Raw genomic sequence first — 22285 nt, 5'->3', positions numbered from 1 at the left:
AGTGTGGGGCTCAGGGACCAGTATGGGATACAAACTGCTAAAGGAAATGTTGCTCACATGTACAAACACCTTCAGTGGGAACACAGTGTGTCTACCTACACACTGTACTACACTGTGCAGGGACATAGACACAAAGAGGCACACATTATTATATGTCCATTCATGTACTGTGTAAGTAGTTTCACATCCATATACTGTCTTTTGATGCACTTATAGATTACATATATAGTAGAAAGCACTTAGAAATGATTTCACTGCAAAGCTGTTTTGAGTGCTTCCACACCTACTCAACCATATAAAAAGCGCTGCATAAGGTACTTTCAGATATGCACTTACTTGAAACCAACTTTAAAGAGTAACTTGAACCCCTTGGAAATCTTGTTTATGCTGCCCTCCAGTGGTTTCTCACCCTGTTGCAGTGATGCCTAAGTGGTGTGTCGCTACACTGTGACGTTGCTGTTGCGTGTGATTTGTGGTGCAAAAGAGCAGACTTGACCTTTAACTTTTAACCTGGGAAAACAACGAAAAACTGCTTCGCAACCTGGTATTAAGATACTCTTTAAGGGGAAAGTCACCTGGCCAAAAGCCAAAATTAAAAATACATATTTTCTCTCTTACCTGTAGTGCTATTTACCAATCTAGATAGTTTTGGTGTGAGTTGCCAAGTATTGGAGATATCCGCCGTAGAGATGACCTCTCTCGAATTCAGTTCAATGGAACTAGATGGCGCTCGACTTGTGGTGCTCAAGCGTCAAAAAAATGGACATTTTTTTGAGGGTTTTGGGAGGGCTGGAGCCTATCCCAGGTGACACTGGGCGAGAGGCGGGGTACATCCTGGACAGGTCGCCAGACTATCACAGGGCCAACATATAGAGACAGACAAAGACTCATGCTCACATTCACACCTATGGTGTGATTTAGGGTCACCAATTAACCTAACCGGCATGGAGGAAGCCGGAGTACCCGGAGAAAACCCCACAGGGAGAACATGCAAAGTCCACACAGGTTCCTGGTTCAAACCCCCCACCCTGGGTTCAAACCAGGAACCCTCTTGCTGTGAGGCGACAATGCTAACCACTGCATCACCACCTATTATTATTATCAGCAAGTAGTAACGTAAAAAACATTCATTCAGCAAACTTTTTATTGTTAGCTAGTGCTGATGGCGGCGGCACGGTGGTGTGGTGGTTAGCACTCTCGCCTCACAGCAAGAGGGTTGCCGGTTCGATCCCGGGCGTGGGAGCCCTTCTGTGTGGAGTTTGCATGTTCTCCCCGTGTCAGCATGGGTTCTCTCCGGGCACTCCGGCTTCCTCCCACAGTCCAAAGACATGCAGATTGGGGACTAGGTTAATTGGTGACTCTAAATTGTCCATAGGTGTGAATGTGAGCGTGAATGGTTGTCTGTCTCTATGTGTCAGCCCTGTGATAGTCTGGCGACCTGTCCAGGGTGTACCCTGCCTCTCGCCCGATGTCAGCTGGGATAGGCTCCAGCCCCCCCCGCGACCCTCAAGAGGATGAAGCGGTTAGCGGTTAGTGCTGATGGCAGCTTGCATTGATTGAAATGACAGAATGCTGTTGGTGGTGGATTCTATCAGCTGTAGATAATTACTGTTGAACTTTGCCAAAGGACAGAGTGTAACTTTTGGCTGTTGTCTGGTTAATGGCTTTCTTTGTGCTCAGACAAAGATTGTTTGTTAGACAGAGAAACACCACTGTTTTGAAGCTGATGATGAAAGCACTAACATGAAAACGCCTTCCTTATCCAGAGGGAGGGTGATATTAGTCAGAAAGCCAACACTGGTCCCCAGGCTTCATTACCTAACTATCTAGAGACCTCTATAGTAGCCAGGGCTGCCACAGGGGAAAATAATATAAAGTCATAAATATACACCCACAGACTCTACTTACTCTAAGTGTCAATTGATCTAGTAATGAGTTAATACGTCTTTCACACCAGATGTAGTCATACATCTGTAGAGAAATTAACCTCAGTCACTTGCAAACACGACATAAATCCTCAGCAACTGCAATAATCTAGACAGCAGTGGTATGAATCTCTCAGTGCAGTTAAATGTGCTTGGGCTTGGGTTAGCATCAATGGCCTCATAACAACACATACACGCGCACACACACGAACACACAGATTTCCTGAACAGACAGGGGATGCATCTTGACATGTGATGGCTTTTTACTCGCTGCCGAATGACAGTGTTTGTCTGTAACTGAAGGTCGTGCCTAGATCCCTGCACTCGCGTCACACTGAACGCCCACTGCCTCATCTACACGCAGCCACAGGGGCCAACTAAAAGCTTTTTCTTTTTTAACCATTTATTGTGATGCACCTTGTTTTGGAGCTCTCGCACCAGTAAAGCTGTTTGTAGTGTACATCCACAACACTGATGGCTGGCTTGATTTTAACACGCCTGCTGTTTTCCATCTAAGATGTGAACATTCTGAATATTTTTGACGCCAAGCTTCTTGTACTATATTGAGGTGTTAACTCCCTGTCTGGTCTTATAAAGGGATGATTGTAGTTCTCTGATTCATGATCTGTTACCATGTTATATCTTGTTTGATAATTTGTACAATACACTAAGTGGTTCCAGTTTTTACGCTAAGCTAAACTAACCGGCTGCTGGCTGTAGCTTTATATTTTAAGGGAAAATTTGCCGCCATTTATGTAGATGTCCAAGTAGTGCTGATGGTAAAAGCAGTCACTTAAAGCGATAAATTCCTCAGTGTGTGCTATACTGACCCAGGAAGCAGAGTTCTCCTGCTCATGGAGCCGTGCCAGCAATGCCTTCATGTACCAGGATGCACTGCACATGAACTACTGACCCCCAGCCAAAATCTAGTGTAGCCTATAAATAAATACACGGAGGCTTCATAGTCTGAACCAGCATGAACCAAGATGAAGAAGGTCTCCAGCACACTTATGTCCAAGTATAGTAACGCAGACACAGGCTCTCATACTCAGCAGCCATGTTACTCTGCTGCTGTCTTGGTGTCTGCGACAGCATTCAGCAAAAACTGACCATGCTGAAATTCATTGCAGCAGAATGATTTCGTTTCTGTTGGCATCAGAGGGCAATTTGAGCAAAGGTACCACCAGTCGGTGTTTGCTCTCGGCAGCTCAGGTTCTGGAGGGTCCCCGCCTTGCATATCCTCTTGCATGGCTACCTCAGCCTTTCTCCACTGCAACTGTTCAGCTGTATACTCTGCTCGAATAAATGTGGCTGAATATCCGAGTCAGTCAGCACTGTTAAAGTAAAACTCACTGTCCAAACCATCCTGTGCAATCGCCATTTTTGCAGTTGGAGACACAGCTTATTTGCAAACAGATCAAGGAAGATCTGTTTTTGAGCGCCACCTAGAACACGCCCCCAATCCAAGAGAATAGCTTGCAATTCTTCCTCCTTCCAACTATGTCACTGTTGAGTCAATTGACGGCCCTGGATAAAGGAACAACAACGGAAATTGCAGCTGCTGACCTCAGCTTTCTATGTAAATATAGCACACCCTGAAGATTTTATTGCTTTAATGGCCCACATTTACCATCAACACTGACTGGACATACACATAAAAGGTGGTGAAGATTTCCTTTAATGAGCAGACAGGAGTGTGGTATTAATCTTTTCCCTGAACTCTCGGCAAGGCAAGAGAAAAGAGCGTCTCCCAAAATGTCAAATGGTCCCTTGAAGCCTGGACTGTAGTGATTCATAAATAGTGACTCCATAAAGTATTACTGGTGTTGTGTACATTCATATTTACAACCAAGCTTGTTCACATACAATGCATAACGTGTGTGTATGCAGTATTCCACGTGAATGTGTGACAATGCAGTGTAATTAGCCCCTGAAGAGGCAGGCAGGGCTTATACTGCCGGGCTGATGAGTTCTCCTCCAGCCCTGCGCTCAGCACCATGTCTCCTCCAAGAAGTGCTAGATCAGCTCCAGCGGGAGGCTGCATATACGCAGGGGGCCCCGCTGAAGATGGATTGTGCCAGTCAAGGGGAAGGTAAACTGAAATTGGTGATCGTCCACATAGATGAGGCTAGAAGCTCGGGGCAAGGGAGTGTGATGTTCTTGTGATTTGTTCGAGTATAATTGTGTGAGTCAGTTTATCTATGTGTGGTCATGCCTGTGAGCACACAATCGTGTTAGTTCATCTGTGTCAGTGCACATCTGTGCGAGCTGTACATTACTGTGTACTTCCCTTTATTGACTACCTATTGACCCAGTCCCAATAAACAAGTCTTTATTTGACTTGTGTCTCGCAGTGTGTGCACTGCCCAACATAGAACAAACCGAGCTTATGGGATGTTTGTTGCAGTAAATCCCAAGTCATTAGGAAATGCACCAACTCCCTAAATAAAGTTTTTCTGCCCTCACACCTGTGCTATCACGCCTTGCTTTATATAACCTCGTGTTTTCTCAGAGACGTAACATTCTTGCGAAAATGCCAAGAACAATCTTAGCACGAGCTAATTAGCACCTGTATCTCTCACACATCATATATGAACTGGGAAAAGATAGTGAGAGTGAGAGAATGAGCGAGGGTAAAAGAGAAATCAGCCAACAGTGAAGGTGTGAGCAAGCCGCGCTGATATGGAAATGAAGGCTTTAATTATGGATGAATACATTATCAGATCAAGGCGAAGGATTTGCTCCCTGTGTATGTTGTGTTTGGAGATGAGCTGATACCGCGGGACCTCACAGACCGCTGTGAATATCTCTGTGTTAGTTTATTCACAACCAACAAGAGGTCAGCGTCCAGTTCTGCTCTACTTTTGAAGCACGGTAACTGAGATTAGTACAGTGGATCTCAACCTTTTTTCATGTCAAGGTCCTCTAGATTCATACACATTAAGTCATGGACCTCCATTTGAAAAGACTTAACTCCAAGGACCTCCATCTGAAAAGATTTTGAATATGAGACCAGAATTCTATAGCTGTCAACTACAGTTGAGGAGATAGTGGAGGAAATAAAACCTATGATGAGAACGACTCTTACTCACAGTGGGCTCACTTGTAGTAAATTAAATAGTGAAAATAAACTATTCCCCATTTTTCTGAGGACCCCCTGGAACTCCTTCAAGGAACCCTTAGGTTCCCTGAACCCCTGGTTGAGAATGACTGGATTAGTATACTGAAATAGACTGACTTTTGATTATAAACCACCTCTTATGTCCTTATTGCGTCAATGGTATTGATCTGCATTTGTGGTTCCCTCTCATGAAGCGTGATAAATGCAGTATTGATAATCTATTTGGTATTTGGCTTGATGTAAATATGTTGGTAAATATTCTCAGTCATCCAGGTCATGATAATCTTAAGTGCTTTATCGTAGGTAAGTGGAAGTGCTTGAGTTTCTTAAAGACGTTTCACTTCTCATCCAAGAAGCTTCTGGTGCAGGGTTGCAGGCTTTTTGAAAGAGAGGTATAACATCTTCAAGAAACTCAAACAAGTCCCGTTGCCTACGATAAAGCACTTGAGCTTAATGTTAATGCAAAAATTTTATCACTATGTTTAGTCTTAAAGTCTGGTATTTCACAGCTTCCTTTTCTCTGTGCCTCCTGTCTGTTTGCTCCTTATATGAGATGACTGTGCAGTTCATGCAGTTGCTTGAAAACCTTTTCAGTGTCTTAGGTACTTGTGCAAATCGGAAAACACCTCCATTTGGCCATGGTTTTACCTTCAAATAAGGATATGAATACCTAGTTTTATTGTTTGCTCTTAGGATATATAGTTACATTTCACTCACTGCTTGATGTTTGATCTGTTTTTATATTTCACTATTTCTCCTTACTGTTAAAAATTGAATGGATTGTCACGACATTCTTGTTGCCCTCAGGATGAATTTTAATGACTTTTATTTGAATACTTGCCTGCAAAAGACATTCCCATAAGCCTCAGCTGTAGTTTGTGTCCAGTGCTAGAAGAAGCAGAGGTGAGGACTCAAGTCACATGACCCAGACTTGAGTCAGACTTAAGTCACAAATGACTTTAGACTCAACAAAATCAAAAAAAGACTTGCAACTGGACTTGGACTGTAACATTGGTGACTTGTGATTTTACTTGGACTTGAGCCTTTCGACTTGAAAATAAGTGATACCTTTCCAAATGCTTAAAGATTTGTTTTTGCTATTTTACAACATTAACGTTAATGTTATACACCAAAGCAGGACAGAAACATACACATTTGATTCTATTGTGGTACTGATTATTTAATTTTACTAATTTATTTTTATGATTAAGTTGTGTCACACTTGTTTTAACAAGTCAATACAAATTTTAAAAAGCATTCATGGTTTTAGTGAATTTAATATGTTGTTCCTGTGTTGTTAAAATGGCATTACATTTGGTGAATAGTGCATTATTACTTGTTTATGACTCAGTTTTAGAAACGAAAGGTTTAGGACTTGACTTGGAACTTCAGTGTAAAGACTTAAGCTTTACTTGTGACTTGCAAAACAATGACTTGGTCCCACCTCCGCTAATAAGCAACTGCTAGCATGCTAATGTGCTCAACTAAGATGGGGAACATGATAAATATTAGCCTACCTGTGAAACATCAGCATTATAACGTTGCCATTGCGAGCATGTTAGCATGCTACTGTTGGCATTTAGTTCAAAGCACAGTTGTGCCTAATTACAGCCTCACAGAGCCGCTAGCATGCCTCTAGATTAGTCTCATTAGATTACAGATACAGATGAAAAGTTACCAAATGTGCAACTCCTTGACTCCATACTCCACAGTGACTCAAATTAGCATCAAATTCTTCCCTCTTATCCTCAAAAGCGGAAGTGTAATAAGTTTAGCTGACGGCTAAAGGCTGGCAGCCACTTTACACCTCCAATTGGAAAGCAAATGAGAATTACCCAAGAACAGTTCCCATACTGTAAAAACAGCCTGACCAAGATCAATATGGGCTCCACACAGGGAAATTCAAGAGCACTTTAAATTTAAGCAGGCAGGACAAACTAATAGAGCCAATTGCTTTGACTCTGTGGAATTATACTGTAGGGAGTGGGAAGTAAAAAAGACTAATTAAACTAGTAAATTCTCTCCAGGCTTCAGCTGTCTGCCGCTGCACTGCCACCCAGACCATTTGTGTGTGGCTCAACCCCACAGACCCCAGCCGCCACGGACCCACAGAAGCACCGGAGAACAAATAAAGTTACAGCACAATGCGCTTACTTCTGCAAAATGACAATAACAGCTGGATTTTCTCAGTGGAATCGTCTTTACAGTCCTCAGTGTTCTCAGTTTGTCTGTAGTGTGAGCGTGCAGCATTGTCTGATCACAACAGACGCTGAATCCTAGGACATTGCTTTTTGCTCTGCACTTTGGTTCAATTGAAGAAAAGCATTTCGGAAATAGAAAAATAGAAGAGGTGTTCTGAAGTGAGGATTGAAAGTTTAGAGGAGCCAAATGCAGCTGCGGTGCCAAGGCAAGAACCAGCATGGCAGTTTTGTGATGAGATGGCGGCGAAGGCTGTGACACTGCCCAGACTGACAGCGACAACAAACCTTTAAAAAAGCTCTCCACTGGTCTGCCAAGCTGTCCGCGCTGCACTCTGCCCATGAGCAAGGTCATCTGGGAAACTGAGGTAGAAATGGCAGCACTTTAGTGTTTTGAGAATTTATGAACATGTTTTGTTGTGTGTGTATCCCACATGAACGCAGGCTTTTGACCCATCAAAAGAGCTGTCTCACTGTTTTTCACCTAAATCAGACAGACAGTCATGAGTCCAAGGTTGCTGCAGATCTAATTAAGCCTCTAATTAGCAGTGATTAGATGAAGGAGAGCTATTGCATTAAAAAAACAAAACCCAACATGGCCTCTTTTGGCCTATGCTACGTCAGGGAAGAGAGACAAACACTGACACGCCACAGCTGTTTTGGGGCTGTCTGTGGAAACTAAAGCCTGAGGACATAACGCTCATTTTCATCATCATTCTGTTCATTATGCCCAGTGTCTGTCTCAGAAAAACAAACCCATTTAATAATATTGTTTGTTTAAAATAATCTTGGAGGCTGCCTACACTCCGTTGGGTCCTGGGAAAAAACTGATACTTCATTAACAGTAAAGCGCATATATTGATTTAGATTTTGAGGCTTACAGTCAAGTGTGTTATGTTTGCATGAGAATAATAAGCAGCATAGCAACTTATTTACATGAGAATGCACAATGCATGTCAAGTCTGGCATATCCTTGAATTAAAGGATCATTCCTAATGTGAGTAATAAAAATGATGGATAGTGTGCAATCATAAATCAATGTTTGTTTTTTTTTTGCTGTAATTTAAATTTTGAGTCTCAGCCAGGTTTGTGTGTTCATATTTTTGGCATACAGCATCTATTGCACATGGCAGTGATGAATTGAAGCAATATGATTTCTCATTTTTTTTTTTTTTTGCCCCCCCCCCCCCCCCCCTTCGACGCCTGTCTCTGCATCATTTTGTCTTTTTATGCGGCCGCCTTTGGCTGATGGTCATATTATGCATGGTGGCTGGGTTTCTATTATACTGCACATGGGTACCACTCTGCAAGGAAAAAAAAAGCTCCGTTGTTCTTCATGTTATTTGTTCAGTTTTAATGTTTTTATTTATTTTTTTGACAGAAAGAGGAAAAAGATGCTGAATCCTCAGTAGCAGTTGTTAATATTTTTATATGAAAGACGGTGACGCTACTTGTTCCCATACACGCATGCACCAACAGACTTTCACATATGTGTTGCCTCTATTAATCTCCTGTTGTCTCTCTTTGGTCCTTGTTTAGAATCACAGTGCACACTGTGTGGTGAACCAGAAGGTGAGTGGGCCTCGCCATTCCCCAATAGCTCTTGTCATCGTCATCTCCCGGCTTGTTGTTTTGCTGTTTGGGGAGGGCGGGAAGCGGAGCGGGGGCGACGCTGTGCTGCAGACACACTGTTCTTCAGTCTTCATCTCGGCAAAGCAACGGTGCTGGGCCAGGTTTTAGGTTCCATATGGACAAAATCTCTGTACATAAAGATAGCATCCTCCTCCTTTTGACTTCATTCAACGCCCCATGTTATAAAGCCTGCAACAACTGCCCTGCACATAACAGACTGTCACAAGTGCTCAGTGCACCGCAGTGTGGGGTTGGTCTACAAATGTATTCCAGGAGGCAGCCATCTTTATGCACTTCAGGTAACCCTTACTGACCTGACTGATTGACAGCATGAAGGCTGAAGGACACAGCTTTAGAGTGCTGACTGACCACACTTGCTTCTGCTTCACATCTCACTGAATGTTCCAGTCTGTGTACACATATCATTCTGAATGTCCATGCACTACTGACAGTCCCATTCTCCACCGCCAAGCGCAAATCATTACTATAAGTCTCCATCCATTTCATTCCTAATGCCAGAGTCTTTCTCTTTGCATGGTCACAATTTGAGGGATCATTCCTTTCCCACAGCTATAGCTGGTCATTATTGCTCAAGTGTTCCATCTATTATCTGTTGTTGGGTTTCATATGTGAGTCTGCTGTTACTGACAATCTCACAAAACAGTAGTGACCACAAATTACCTGTAACTGCAACACGAGGTGACAGCTTCGGTCGCATTTCGCAGCAAGCGGGGTAACTCCAGAAATAACCCATAAACATGTTCAGTGACAGGCTCAGTGACAGATATGATATTTCCCTCTGGGACTTAACCTTGTCCAGGAATCGGCCATGTGCCTCTAAGCCCAATAAGCATTATTCTGCGTCTGAAAAATCAATGGTGCTCTCTCTGCTTTGCTTGATTGGATTAAGACGTAATCAAATCGAGCGCGATAACTGTGTGCCTGTGACCTTCCCGCTGAGACAGGCGGAGGGAGGAGAGGCCTGGGGGAAGGACAGGGAATGTGTGCATGTGTAGGCTATGTGTGTGTGTGTGTGTGTGTGTGTGTGTGTGTACAGTATTTCATGTGTAGCTGGGCAGAAGGGAGCTCCCGAGGCACCTCCATGGTGTTGCTCCATGTTGCACAGGGCATCAGGGGCACAGAGCCACAGGGTGAAGCATGGGGTCCCTAGATACTCCAGAGAGAGGGACCAGCCATAGAAAAAGGGTGTGTGTGTGTGTGTGTGTGTGTGTGTTTGTGTGCGTGTTGCAGTTAGTTTAAAATCAGTGGTTAGAAAGAGAAATGTATATAGAGAGAGTGTGTCTGCCTTAATCTTGTACAGTTATTCTTTGATTAGCTTTGATTTCCTGACATTAAACACAAGTTTGCTTAGGTTAGACTATGTGTTTATTTGGGTGACAATTTTTTTTTATAAATGCTGTGCGCTAAAGGTCAGGTTTGTAGGATTTAGTGGTATGCCGTGGTGACATTGTAGATTGCAATCAACTGAAATTTCTCACATGTACCAAATCTGTGAGAGAACTACGGTAGCCAATGCAAAACCTGGAATGGCCCTGTCTAGTGTCCAGCGTTTGGTTTGTCCACTCTGAGCTATTGTGGAACAACATAGCGGACTCCATGAGAGAGGTCCCCTCCATATGTAGATGAAAGCTCCATCTAAGGTAATGAAGTGGTGATTATACACTGAGAAAACATACTATTTTGTGTTACATTTTCGACAATAGATGCCCCTAAATCCTACACTGGACCATGCATCTGTAAAGTGTGACATTGATAAGAAATAGTAGAAAAAGTTTTATTAGCTCATAAATTTAGTATGGTAAACAGTTGCTCATTTACATATCCAGCAGGTATGGTGCAACATTAGCATTCATTTGGAGTCGTAATTTTGGCCATGTGATAAATGTAAGTCCAAGATTCGTGCTCCTTTTAGCAAGGTTTTGGTCTTCACCAACTCCTGATGGAAATACCTGCCATGTTAGCAGCTAAATGCTCTGCTTTATTCACTAGCTCGTTGCTAACTTTGCCTATCTGCCATTTGGTGCTGCTAAAAAGAGCTACTGACATCCTAAGAAACGAGGTTGATGAGAGCTCAGGGTAACTAAACGGCAAAGTCGTTGGCTGTGAAACCAAGACAGTTGGCTGAAAGTAGCAAAAACACTGTGTAGCATCTCTTCCTAACATACAGCAAGCGGGCAAACTCTGCCGAATGGAGCACGAAAAATTGACAGCAACATTCAGGGAACCTGTTGAGCCCTAATTAAGCCTAAGGAACGGTGTGCTGTTGCTCTGAACATAGGTTGGAGGTGTGCAAAGATGTATAATAAAAAGAGCCATGGTAAGTAGTTTTCAAGCAAGCGACACATCGCTTAGCCTGCTTGCTGACACACGTAGCAGATTCTTCATTGAGAAAATCGGAAAAATTCTGATGTTTGTTTGTTCGCATCATGTCCAGTTAGGAATTGGTGTAAAGCTGAGGGGAATTGAAGAGTCAGAGGGTAATTCTTTGTGGGTTTGTCATTATGAGCAACGTCTTCAACATGAAACATAGTCATTCAAGCCATTGTTAATACAAAACTATAGAGTACTGCAGCTTTAAACCTTTTGATGCACAAAAAAGGACTATTTAGAAACTTTTAATAAAACCAAAGAATCATACTGTCACCAGTGTCCGAAATTAAATTAAACACCCAGCCCTTATCTATGTGTATGTGTGTTTGCTCTGAGAATTGTCAGAGAAGAATTGAGTGCATTTACAAGGCAATCCAAGGCCTTACTGCCTGCAGGTAATTGCCGTCCTGCGAGAGAGACAGCGAAAGAGCGTGTGATGGTGTGAGGGGGGAAAGATAGAGAGAGTTTGAGTGCAAACATGCACATTTCAACATCTTATCACTTTGTCTTTATGCAGAATGCTGAGCCAGGGGCAACATGTCCTGCTGGGACCCTCACCCCCATATCTCATAATACATATACAAAAAATAACACACACTTCAACACATACAAGATTATTGGACACTCTCTGGTGGCATCATAATATGAAATAGATATTTATGATTTCGGGTGGTGTCGAGGGATTTTTTTTTGCCTTGTTACAGTCCTGGTGTAGTTTTAAAGAATGTGTTAATTCAAGTTCTTTTGAAGCTTTAACTGAGTAATTTGTAGCGCTTACAACTAATTGGTCACGCAGCAGTATTCTCAGTACTGCTCTTTCCCAAGCATTTGTTTGTCATACAGTACAGAATCTGCATAAGAGCTTGAAATGCTGAAGGCACAGCTGTGCAGTCAGCATACTGAATAGCTCTTAGAGAGTATTTGTGTTTAGATGATTTTTTTCCGCAGTAACTCTCCATGAACAAAAGCCAAAGGTATTGTTCATTTTTTAAAAAGATGCATCAATTATGGCTTTCTTTGGGTTGTTGGATGAAATGGACCATGCCCTAAATTTGCAATGATGTACAAGAAGACACAGCTCCAAACAGCAGAGAGGAGAAGCGAACGAAGAAGCGCTGTGACATAAAATAACAGACTTTGACACAGAGAAAAAATGAGAAGACATTACTGAGTAATAGCCATTATAGAACAAGGACAGGGAGGACAAACATGAACGTTATTGAAAAGGCACGGGACTCACCTTGACAGGAACTCCATGACTTCAAACCTCCCAAAATGAAATTATTAGGAAAAGCAATACCCCGAGAATATAACCTTTAATGAGAATTCAAAATAAGCCTAGTCAAGGTCTGACATATGGTGTCTGTCTCATTTTGCATTACTCATGTGGGGACAAGGAAATCACAGCTGTTTGCAAGTCAAAATAAGAGCCCCGTCCTTCAGCTGATGCATGGATGGGTTTACTCACCGACAGCAAATGTGAGAGGGAGCATTTCATCATTAACCGAACCTTCACCAAGACCCTGAACTTCACTGTGAGTGTGAGAAAGACAGAAAATGGTGGAAATAGAAGAGGGGTAGGGGGAGGTGAAGTGTATGGGATGTATCAAGGAGGACAGAGATGGAGAGGGAAGAAAGTGCAAGGGTGAGTGGGCAAACCTGTCTCCTAGAAATTACATTTATATATTTATATGCTGCTAATTTGTTTTGCTGGGTGCGTTTTGATGGGAAACGTAACTACTGTCTGGATTATGTTCACTGACTTATCCCAGTTGAGAATTCATCATTTTTGTGACTCCCGTAAATTGTGCAAAGGTGGTTGAGGGTGGAAGCTGGGCGTAAAAAGCACAGGACTTCAGTTTTGCCCTTGAAGTCACTATTCACTTTTACGGTATTCAGTGGAGACCGTGATCTTCTCCATGCTGTGAGTTTCAAATGACAAAGTTTAATCATACTTTACTTAAAATGAGCAGATATTGTAGTGACAACAAATGGCATACAGTGAATATTTAGCAGGTAAATTAAATATCAACCCTTTGCGACTTGGCAGACATTTAGAAACAGTGCTGATGAAAAAAAAAATCTGGGCTGCATTATGTTTCTATCAAACCATATTTGCAGTTGCAAATTAGTAGTATATGAATGAAATAGGAAGAGACAGGAGTGTAGTGGGAGGATGAACTGTCGAACCATATTTTCTAGCAAGAAGTCTGAAAAACAGACAAGGAAACAAGAAAACCGGAGAACAGATGACGAGAGACAAAAGGCGTCAGTGTGGTGGCTATATATTGTTGTTATAATGCTGTCCATATTTCCTTGTGGCCCCCTCCCAATTCCTATTGAATGAACGTGTTGGCAACCGAGCTTCTACGTGTTGCATAAGCCAGTGCACTGATCTGTGATCCGTTAAGCACTAAGCACTCCAGTGTTATTTTATACCCCTTTTTTATACTTACTTAATCAAAACTGTAAATGGCTGTCTCTCAGTAATGTTGTGGTATTGTGCAACCCTGCCATACTGAAGCTTTGTATGTATTCAAGGGCCTTCTCGTCATCTCCTCAGGAGAGTAGACGTCTTGGAGTTACACTGTAGCTAATATCATTACACCCTAATGCATATCCCTCCTCTACCCAGAGACACTGCCCTATATTGAATTGGGCAGCATGGATTTTTAATTTTCAGAAACCCATTTACATTGTATGTTGGCTAGACGGATAGGACGCATGCCAGACCGCTAGCCAAGGTCAGTGTCCAATATAGAGGAGGCTTGTTGGTAGGTGTGAGGGGAGTACTGATGCTGTGCATTATACAACACAGAGGCTCAACAGCCATAATAATGCACCCTGTGCTCCTGCAGTTTACATATGCACTTTGTTTCGGGTTATCTAATAAAAGACAAATGATGCTTCTGCTGAGGAAGGACTTTAGGCTGGATATTGTTGCTGTTTGTTTTGACCTGTATATTTATTGGGTCAAAAATTGGAATTACCAAAAGAAAGAAATTAAAGTTTTATTTATTTTTCTGCAGTGACAACAGCTCCTGCGTTAACAAGGGGTGTGTGAATTTTTGGTTCCAACTGATTATGTTGGTACTGCCCACTGTCACGAACTGCTCTCTGAAGAAATCTTAAATTTTTGGAAAAATAGAAAAAGTTATTTCAGAGAGAAGCCAACAGAAGGATCTACAATATGCATTAGATATATCCAGGATGTCAAAGTCACATAGCAGAGAAAATAGGTCAAAAAGATAAGACTATAGACCATAGAATTAAAGGGATACATGTCAGTTATGAACCAGCTATGTGTCATCACAGTGTGTGCAGATGAATTGTGTTTGCCCCTCCCATGCCACCCTGTGTTCAGGCAGGGAGATGCAGGTGAAGCCAAATACCTTTCATCTGCACATACTGCGATGACACATAGCTGGTAGAAAACTGGCAAAGTTTCCCTGTATCTCTCCACTGTTCCAATAATGCAGGGTTGGACTTTATTCACTGTTACAGTCATTCAAAAAAGCAAAAGCATGTGTACACATTCAGTAGGCTATATCTTCAGTAGCTAGCTAACCCTACACTTTTCAAGGTTTGACTTCGGTCGTGGAACGGGGAAGAAACGTATATCTTCTTCCAACCAATGGGTAAAGAGTATCATTATTAGACACAGTGTTGAGCTCGACATCCACAAAACAAACCTGAAAATGAGAGTCAATGGAGCATAGCTGTATAGTTGTCGAACCCTGTTTGGAGCTGGCTGATACTACGCTATGATTGGCTAGTCTGCATTCAAGGGCAGGACTTGGCTGAGAGTTGATTTGAAAGACGACTTATCTGTATAGAAACTCACTAAAAATTATTTGTAACACACAGACCACCATTGCATATTCATTAATTAACGAGTAATGTAGCTGAGGCTACAGGACTGAAATGCTGTGAATTTTGGGGGGCTGGTCACGTGCCATCACCACAACTGAACCTATGAAAGAGAAATAGATATAGTAACGTGGGATGAACACAGTACTAACTGCATTAGAGCTGCTAACGAGTCAGCAGGTGCTAGATGAGCAAATTGTAGCATCTAGTAGGAATCAGTTAAATGATTAAATAAATGTTAGTGTTAAATGTTAGCAAGAAAAGCTGACTAGCTTCCATTTTCAGAGTACAAGCTAATCAACTTATTTTGCTTCCTTTCAACTTTAAATACAATGGGTCCTCAGAAATGTTGAATGTTGTAAAGGCGCTGATGTCTCAAACTGCAAATCGACACAATATGGGCTTTTTGAAAAGCGGGAATAATATTTGTATAGGCTGTGACATGCTCCTGTCAATGGCGCACAGCAGTTCACAATGCATCTTCTAGCAACTTTAGCCCTCAAATGTCTGTCAGCCGCTGCCGTTAGAACTGCGCACAAAGAGGCTGGCAGCTTAGATGGTGTTTCATCAAATATGTCCAAATACAATTTTATTCTTGAAAAATGAAAGAATCTGCACAATAGCTGCCGTTTAATTATTTAAATCCACACAAAAAGCAAGAAGAATTCAAGTGTCATTTGCACATGCATACATTTAGGTTGTTGTGCCACTGAGTGCAGTATATAAAGGAGCTCTATAAGAGCTTAAGTGGCTTTGAGTATCCATGTCAGTTCTGTGTGTTGGAACCTCACAAAGCTGCAGTTTCTGCTCTCGATGCTCGAGTTGGCATATTCAGAGACCTTTGGCCTTCAGCTTGACAAGTCATGTCTCTCAGCTTAGATCTTGGGCTGCAGCTTTATCGGCCTTTGCCAGCAGACCTGGCTGCGCTCCATACACCATACTGTACACAGTCAAGTATAGCCAAGCAGCCTGACGGCCAATAGTGCAACATTGGATTGCAGGGCCTTTCCCAGCCCCTCCACAACGTTCCAGGGGCTTAGTGTTTGAGAGGATGGCAAAGCAGCAGCTTTATGTCACTAACAGCCATCCGAGAGAGAAAGAGAGCAAGCAAGCAGGGAGAGTGAGAAGAAAATATAACATCTGAAGATTGCCTGCAGCTGCCCAGTGAAGTGGGATTAAAAAACCATGCTATTTAAACTGCAAGCAGTTTTTTTCCCTTCACCAGGCGGCAAGGAAAAGTGCAGCAGGCAGTCAATCTTTTGAGCTTATCATCAAGTCACCAAAGTTGCTCTCTCAGCTTTCTCGACCCCTCATTCTCTTTCGAGCCGCAGACACACACCCGCTTTGATATTTTTATACTTAATATTACCCTTCAGTACATTTAATAGCTCAGGGAGACCCTTCTAGTTAGGTATGGGACATGTAAAATATTATCAGGCTAACATAATGAAGAAGGCCACCAGGAGAAAGTTGTTGCAAGTGCCATCTTATCTGGACTCAATTTGGGTGCAGCATGCCAAACTAAACACCAGCGTTGAAGGAGGGCGGAATTTGCAGGCATGACAAATGTGTGTGGATGTATCTGAACACCTCTCACTTTCTCACACTCTGCTGCCATCGATCTCTGAGTTGCCAGAAACACCAAAACCAGTGGCAAGAGTAATGAGAAGGTAGGGACACCTTACCAGAAAGAGCTAGTGAGACCCTCAGCAGCCTTAGCTGAAGTTTGAATCAGAGGTGGTTTCTGCCCACTGCTATCACTGTTTTTTTTCTGCAGTGTGACATGAGAAAACCCAGCACTCCCAATCAGGCTGCAAGTGAGAAAAGGAGCCTTGACTGTGTGTGAGTGTGCGTCTCCCAGGTGAGCAGCTGTCCAGGTTTGGCTGTAATGGCTGCAGGGGGAGCGCATACGGATCAGCTTTGCTCAGAGAATCCTGGGATAGCGAAGGGGGGAAACTTGACATCCCTCCAGGCAAAAGACTGATGAGCAGCAGAAACACCGCGGAAAGTTTGAACCGACTCAGAGGGGAACGTCTTGGATGAGCTTTTTGTGAATACTCCCGTTTATGACTCATTTAAAAAACACAGCGAGAGCTTGTTGGCAAAAAATGCAATACTTGTTTTCTTTCAGCGAGATGACTCACTGATGAATACATCTGCAAATATTTATATCGTTATCATCCATGAGCATCATGTTCTGAGGCCGAACACGGTCAATAAAATGGGAATGATACTTTTGGATTCATTGCTGTCGCTGACTTCACTGTAGCTCATGCGGTTTTATTGGAGTCTGGGGGTGATAACAAGATCAACTGACCATCAGCATGCAAACAGTCTCATTATGAGGAAAGCTCCCAGAGGCTGTGGTATAAATTGGCTGGGGGAGGTGTCATCACTTTGCTCCTGGTGCAGACATCATTCAGCTGCCATTTCATGATGGCGGTTAAATGTCAAACATTCCACTCGATCATTTGGGTTGAAGCAATGATAGGAACAAATGTTTTCACTTTGGATTCATTGCCAGTATTTGAATATACAACTGGATAAAACCTCCCATATTTCAGGATGTTCTGCAATCATTTAAACATTTCCCAAACTATTCACAAACTCTTGATGGAATAATAATCAAACAAGCATGAATTTGCAACAGCTGCAGTCAGCCATGCCTCCTTTTAGTCAATTGGCATAAACACAAAAACCCACCTTCACACATGCACACTTGACCTCCATGCCAAATTTCAGCCTCTTCAGATGAAAACTATGGCGGCCAAATGGTGTGGATATTTTTCGGTACCGACCAACTGACATAGCAAGCTGTAGAGCTGCTGGTTGCAGCTAAGAAGTGTAATCTGATGCTTGCAAGACAAAGTTAAGGTTTGCAAGATTTGCTCTGACAGAACAACATGTACAAGATGGATAAACTTTTGGTAGGAATCAAAAGAAAACCAGGTGATGCTTTAAATATGACAAAGCCTATCTTGCTCCCAAGTTTAGTATCAATGTAGCCGGAGAGATTTGTGTATTTTGTGTCTAAAACCTCAAATATGCACAGAGGGCATGACTTATTTTGTCTTCTGAAAGGGGATACAACAGAAAAGGGTTTGAGAATCACTGCTGTAAACAATCCCTGTAGTTTGCTGATTGGTGGTCGGGCTCAGTGGCTTTTCAGCGGTTGTTTTCCAATCTTAAAGCAATATTTGAGCCTGAGAGTTATTGTCTGGCTTTGCAAAGTTTGCTAAGTTGAAGTTTGATTGGGGAAAGGTTGCATAGTTTGATCATCATGTCAGCATTGAGAACTGACATCAAGGCATTCCTAGAGTGGAAAAAGGAGAAAACATTGGTGATACGGTTGCACAGAAAGCAGCAGTCAAGAAATTATATACAACTGACTTTGCTGAGACCCTTTTTGTTGGAACAGTTGGTTTCTGGTGATACAGAAAAAGATAACTTATTCAGCAGATGACATATACATATATAGTGTTAGCCGTTTGCATTTGATTTCACACATCACTAAGTACTTATATAACAGTGCTGGCTTTGAGGTGAAGTCCATTACATTGATACAGAGGTAATAAGCAGGATGAAGTATTCCCACAGCGAATACCTGATTCAAGTATTACGACCCATCTGAAAATATTTATTTCAAACATTGTAAAACAGGAGCAAAGGGTCAAAAATCAGTGTCGACTCTAATTGACCATTAACATTTAGATTCAGGTAGGAAAGTGCCACAATGGGGCACCAGTCATCACAGTTATGTTACCTTTCTGTCTGTCTGTCTGTCTGTCTGTCTCTTTCTTTCTCATTTTCCTGTTCTTTCACTTTCTCCTATTCGCTATCTCTCATTTTCCTTATTCTCGCAGTTTAATTTTATCCCTGCATTATGTAAGTCAAAATGGCAATTAAACATTAATTGCAGGTAAATGTCTCGTTACTGATGACTTCATCAAAACCTAGAAAACAGTACAACATCCACTGACGTGCTCAGTAGGTTTTTTTGAGACTGATTAAAGGTGTCATTTAAACTCAAAGGTAACCCTATTTTCCCATGTTTTGTGTCTAAGCAACTAATGAGGACAACAGTTTTTTAAATTCTTCCAGTACAGTACTACCAGAATGAGAGTGCTGCAGCTGGCAGATGTAAAACAGGCTGAAATGTAGCCACTGGGAGCATGTTCAGACTGTTCCACACACACACAAGTGCTTATTTTGTTACTGACAGGCTCCGATTGTTACAATACGTGTTTGACAACATTGTGGAAAGGATCCCAACAGAGATTAAAAACTGAGATCCTTTTGTTTAACAGCCCTGCAATATCGGACCATCGGTTTATGTCCACACACAGAAGTGCTTGTTTTGTTACTGACAGGCTCCGATTGTTACAATACGTGTTTGACAACATTGTGGAAAGGATCCCAACAGAGATTAAAAACTGAGATCCTTTTGTTTAACAGCCCTGCAATATCGGACCATCAGTTTATGTCCACACACACAAAAGTGCTTGTTTTGTTACTGACAGGCTCCGATTGTTACAATACGTGTTTGACAACATTGTGGAAAGGATCCCAACAGAGATTAAAAACTGAGATCCTTTTGTGAGTCAGACTCCATTTAAATAAAGATTAATTTTATCATCCTAAGATACACTTCATTCAGAGTCAACAGAAATACACTAAAAATAAAAAAAAAAACCTCCCTGGTTCGTCTTTCTACTGTTCCAACAATCACCAACTCTTGATTTGTGTGACATAGACCCTTAATTCACCCAGTTAGATTAAAATATGCTGTAATTTCTGGGCTGTTTCTGGTTAAAGAAATGGATTTTACTCCCCAACAAAAAGGTCTATCTTTGTAGGCAACCTTTCTATTATGTACATTTCAGCCTGTTGACTGCAGCCCTCCTGCTCACTACTGGACCAATTTTAAAAACTGTTGTTCCCATAAGTCACTTAGACACAAAAATATGGGAAAATAGGGTCCAGGTTGAAAAATACCAGTTACCCTTTAAGTACAGACTGTACCTTTCTCTCTTTCACTTCCATGTGTCCTCTCCTTAATATGAGTGTGTCCACTGCCTCACACTGCTGTGGTCATCAGTGCTTCGGTCTTTTCCCTCCGGGCATTGCTTCTTTCAGAGCTGCTTATTTAAACCCCAAACCTGGCCTCTGGGAGCCTCTCACTATCTTTCTCCTTCACCACCTCTTTCTCTCTGTTCCCCTTCTTCTTTAAAAAAACACACACACACACACACACACACACACACACACACACACACACTCAGGGGCAAAGGTGGGAATTTCTTTCCAGATTGTTTCACTCAGTCAGGCATGAACTCTTCAGATTTTTCAGCAACAAGAACCAATTACTGTAATAAGACTTGTTAAATTCCCTTGCCGAACCACCAACGTCATCATCTCACATCATGCTTCTGCTTCTCTTTCGTCAGCCCTGGCCTTTATGATCAAGGGTCTCGTGTGAGAAGAGCCCCAAAGAAATTAATCATCGCTCTCCAACATGATGGCACTGTAGAGATGCTCGTGATTACAGAGCACCTCGAACTCTCTGTATTTAAGTCCTGCATTGGTTTTTGATTAGAATCAGTTTATTGCCGCACTTTTATTCATGAAGTCTCCGTAGATGCATCGCTTGGCTAGCCAAGCGTTAGACAGGGCCAAAGATATCGGATGATGCACTGGCTTGCTACTGAATTGTAAGCACACTGTTGCTATGTATAGTCCCAGAGCACTCAGAAGAATGGATCAGGAGAGTGTAAGACTGATGGCTACCGTCAGGCTGCAGCATGGGTGAATCATGAACACTCCTATTTTCACCCATCTGAATTTCCACATAATGTTCCCCCTCTTGAGCATTTCCTGCTGCATCACTTGTCTCCTTTTTGCCAGCCTTCTTTTATTTTTGTCTGGTTTTGCACAAGGGTCGAGTCTTTTCGTTTCAACAGAATTGACGGCATTGACATTTGACACTGCACCGGCAGAGCGGCTCATAAAACAAGGAGGGCTGTAGCTGGGTGACATAGTGCTCATCAGTTTATTGTGGTGCATTGTTTACAACTTGATAAGCTCAAACAGCTTGAGGTCACAGAGAAGCACAATCCCTTTACGTAATAGGGAGACTCAGTCCCCTGTGCCCTATGACAGACAGTAAGTCTTTCAGTGACACTGACTCACCATGACGTGGGAGATAATGAATACAGCACACATCCTACAGCAGAACATTGGGGCTCTTTTCTTTTTCTTTTTTTACTTGTTTCAGAGATGTGCTGGTTTCACTGCCAAACCCTACCTCTCTGTGTTTTTCTCTCTCTCTAGTTCACGGGCTTGCACCAAAATCACATTATCATGCTCTGCAGCCTCTTCATTTAGCCAGATATTTGGCTCAGTAGCACTGGGAAAAGACATTGGATTCTCGAAAGCATGTCAGCCAGCAGGAAATAAGGCTTATTTTTTTCGTCTCCATTCTACCCTCCTTCTCCTAATGACAGCAGGCAAACCTCACCGCTCATGAAAAGCCATAATGTCACCCCTAATGTACCAAATACAGTGTTTTTAATAATGTGTTTGGGTACATGCACATCCGCTATGTGGGAACTTGGGGATATAGTACTTCAGTGACCACTCTATCTGCAGCTCTATTAGCTATTAACCTCAGTGCAACTCAGGTGAACACAAAATGAGTTGAGCAAGTCGGACAGATTTCCCACCGGCCCGGAATTCATTGCCTCCAGTCGGGCTAAGACTTTGCAGCGACATAACACACATATGCTCAGAGGACCGAAATTTTAGCTAGGAAAACTGAATGACGCTGAGAAAACAACATCCCCATTATCGCTATGACAAAACTGCCTCCTGCAGTATTAAACCTTACATAATAATTCAGGCCAATAACTGACTGCAGTCTCTAATTTTCTTGTCATTATGGCACTTTGTGTCTGATGAGCTGTCTTGCCAGCTTTCCAAACTTCTAAGACACAGTATTTTCTCTCTCTTTTTTTTTCTTTTTTTTTGCATCATTAAAATTTGCCCCTTATAAAATACAGGGAGCACTTTCAACACAAATCTACCGCTCATTCCCATTCACGATAGACATGCCTGCGTGCCTTGGAGGTGCAGCCCTGGAGCTGGAGACA

At 42.3% G+C, this 22285-nt stretch overlaps 1 protein-coding gene across 6 annotated transcripts in view; it reads left to right on the top strand.

Moving 5' to 3' along the window:
• dlgap2a (discs, large (Drosophila) homolog-associated protein 2a) overlaps positions 1 to 22285 on the top strand; it is a 221366-nt gene that overhangs the window by 105051 nt on the left and 94030 nt on the right. For 5 of the 6 annotated variants that reach the window (XM_049595251.1, XM_049595248.1, XM_049595247.1 and 2 more), the window contains one exon: positions 8784 to 8816. The exons of the other annotated variant lie outside the window; for it this stretch is intronic. In XM_049595251.1, the coding sequence (XP_049451208.1) occupies positions 8784 to 8816 (33 nt within the window). The remainder of the gene's footprint in view (positions 1 to 8783; positions 8817 to 22285) is intronic. 6 annotated transcript variants of the gene reach the window in all.

This window comes from Epinephelus fuscoguttatus, linkage group LG14, assembly GCF_011397635.1.
Source record: "Epinephelus fuscoguttatus linkage group LG14, E.fuscoguttatus.final_Chr_v1".
In the NCBI taxonomy this organism is placed as follows: domain Eukaryota; kingdom Metazoa; phylum Chordata; class Actinopteri; order Perciformes; family Serranidae; genus Epinephelus; species Epinephelus fuscoguttatus.
The sequence above is the reverse complement of the archived record's forward strand: the minus strand, read 5'-3'. Positions and strand labels throughout refer to the sequence as shown.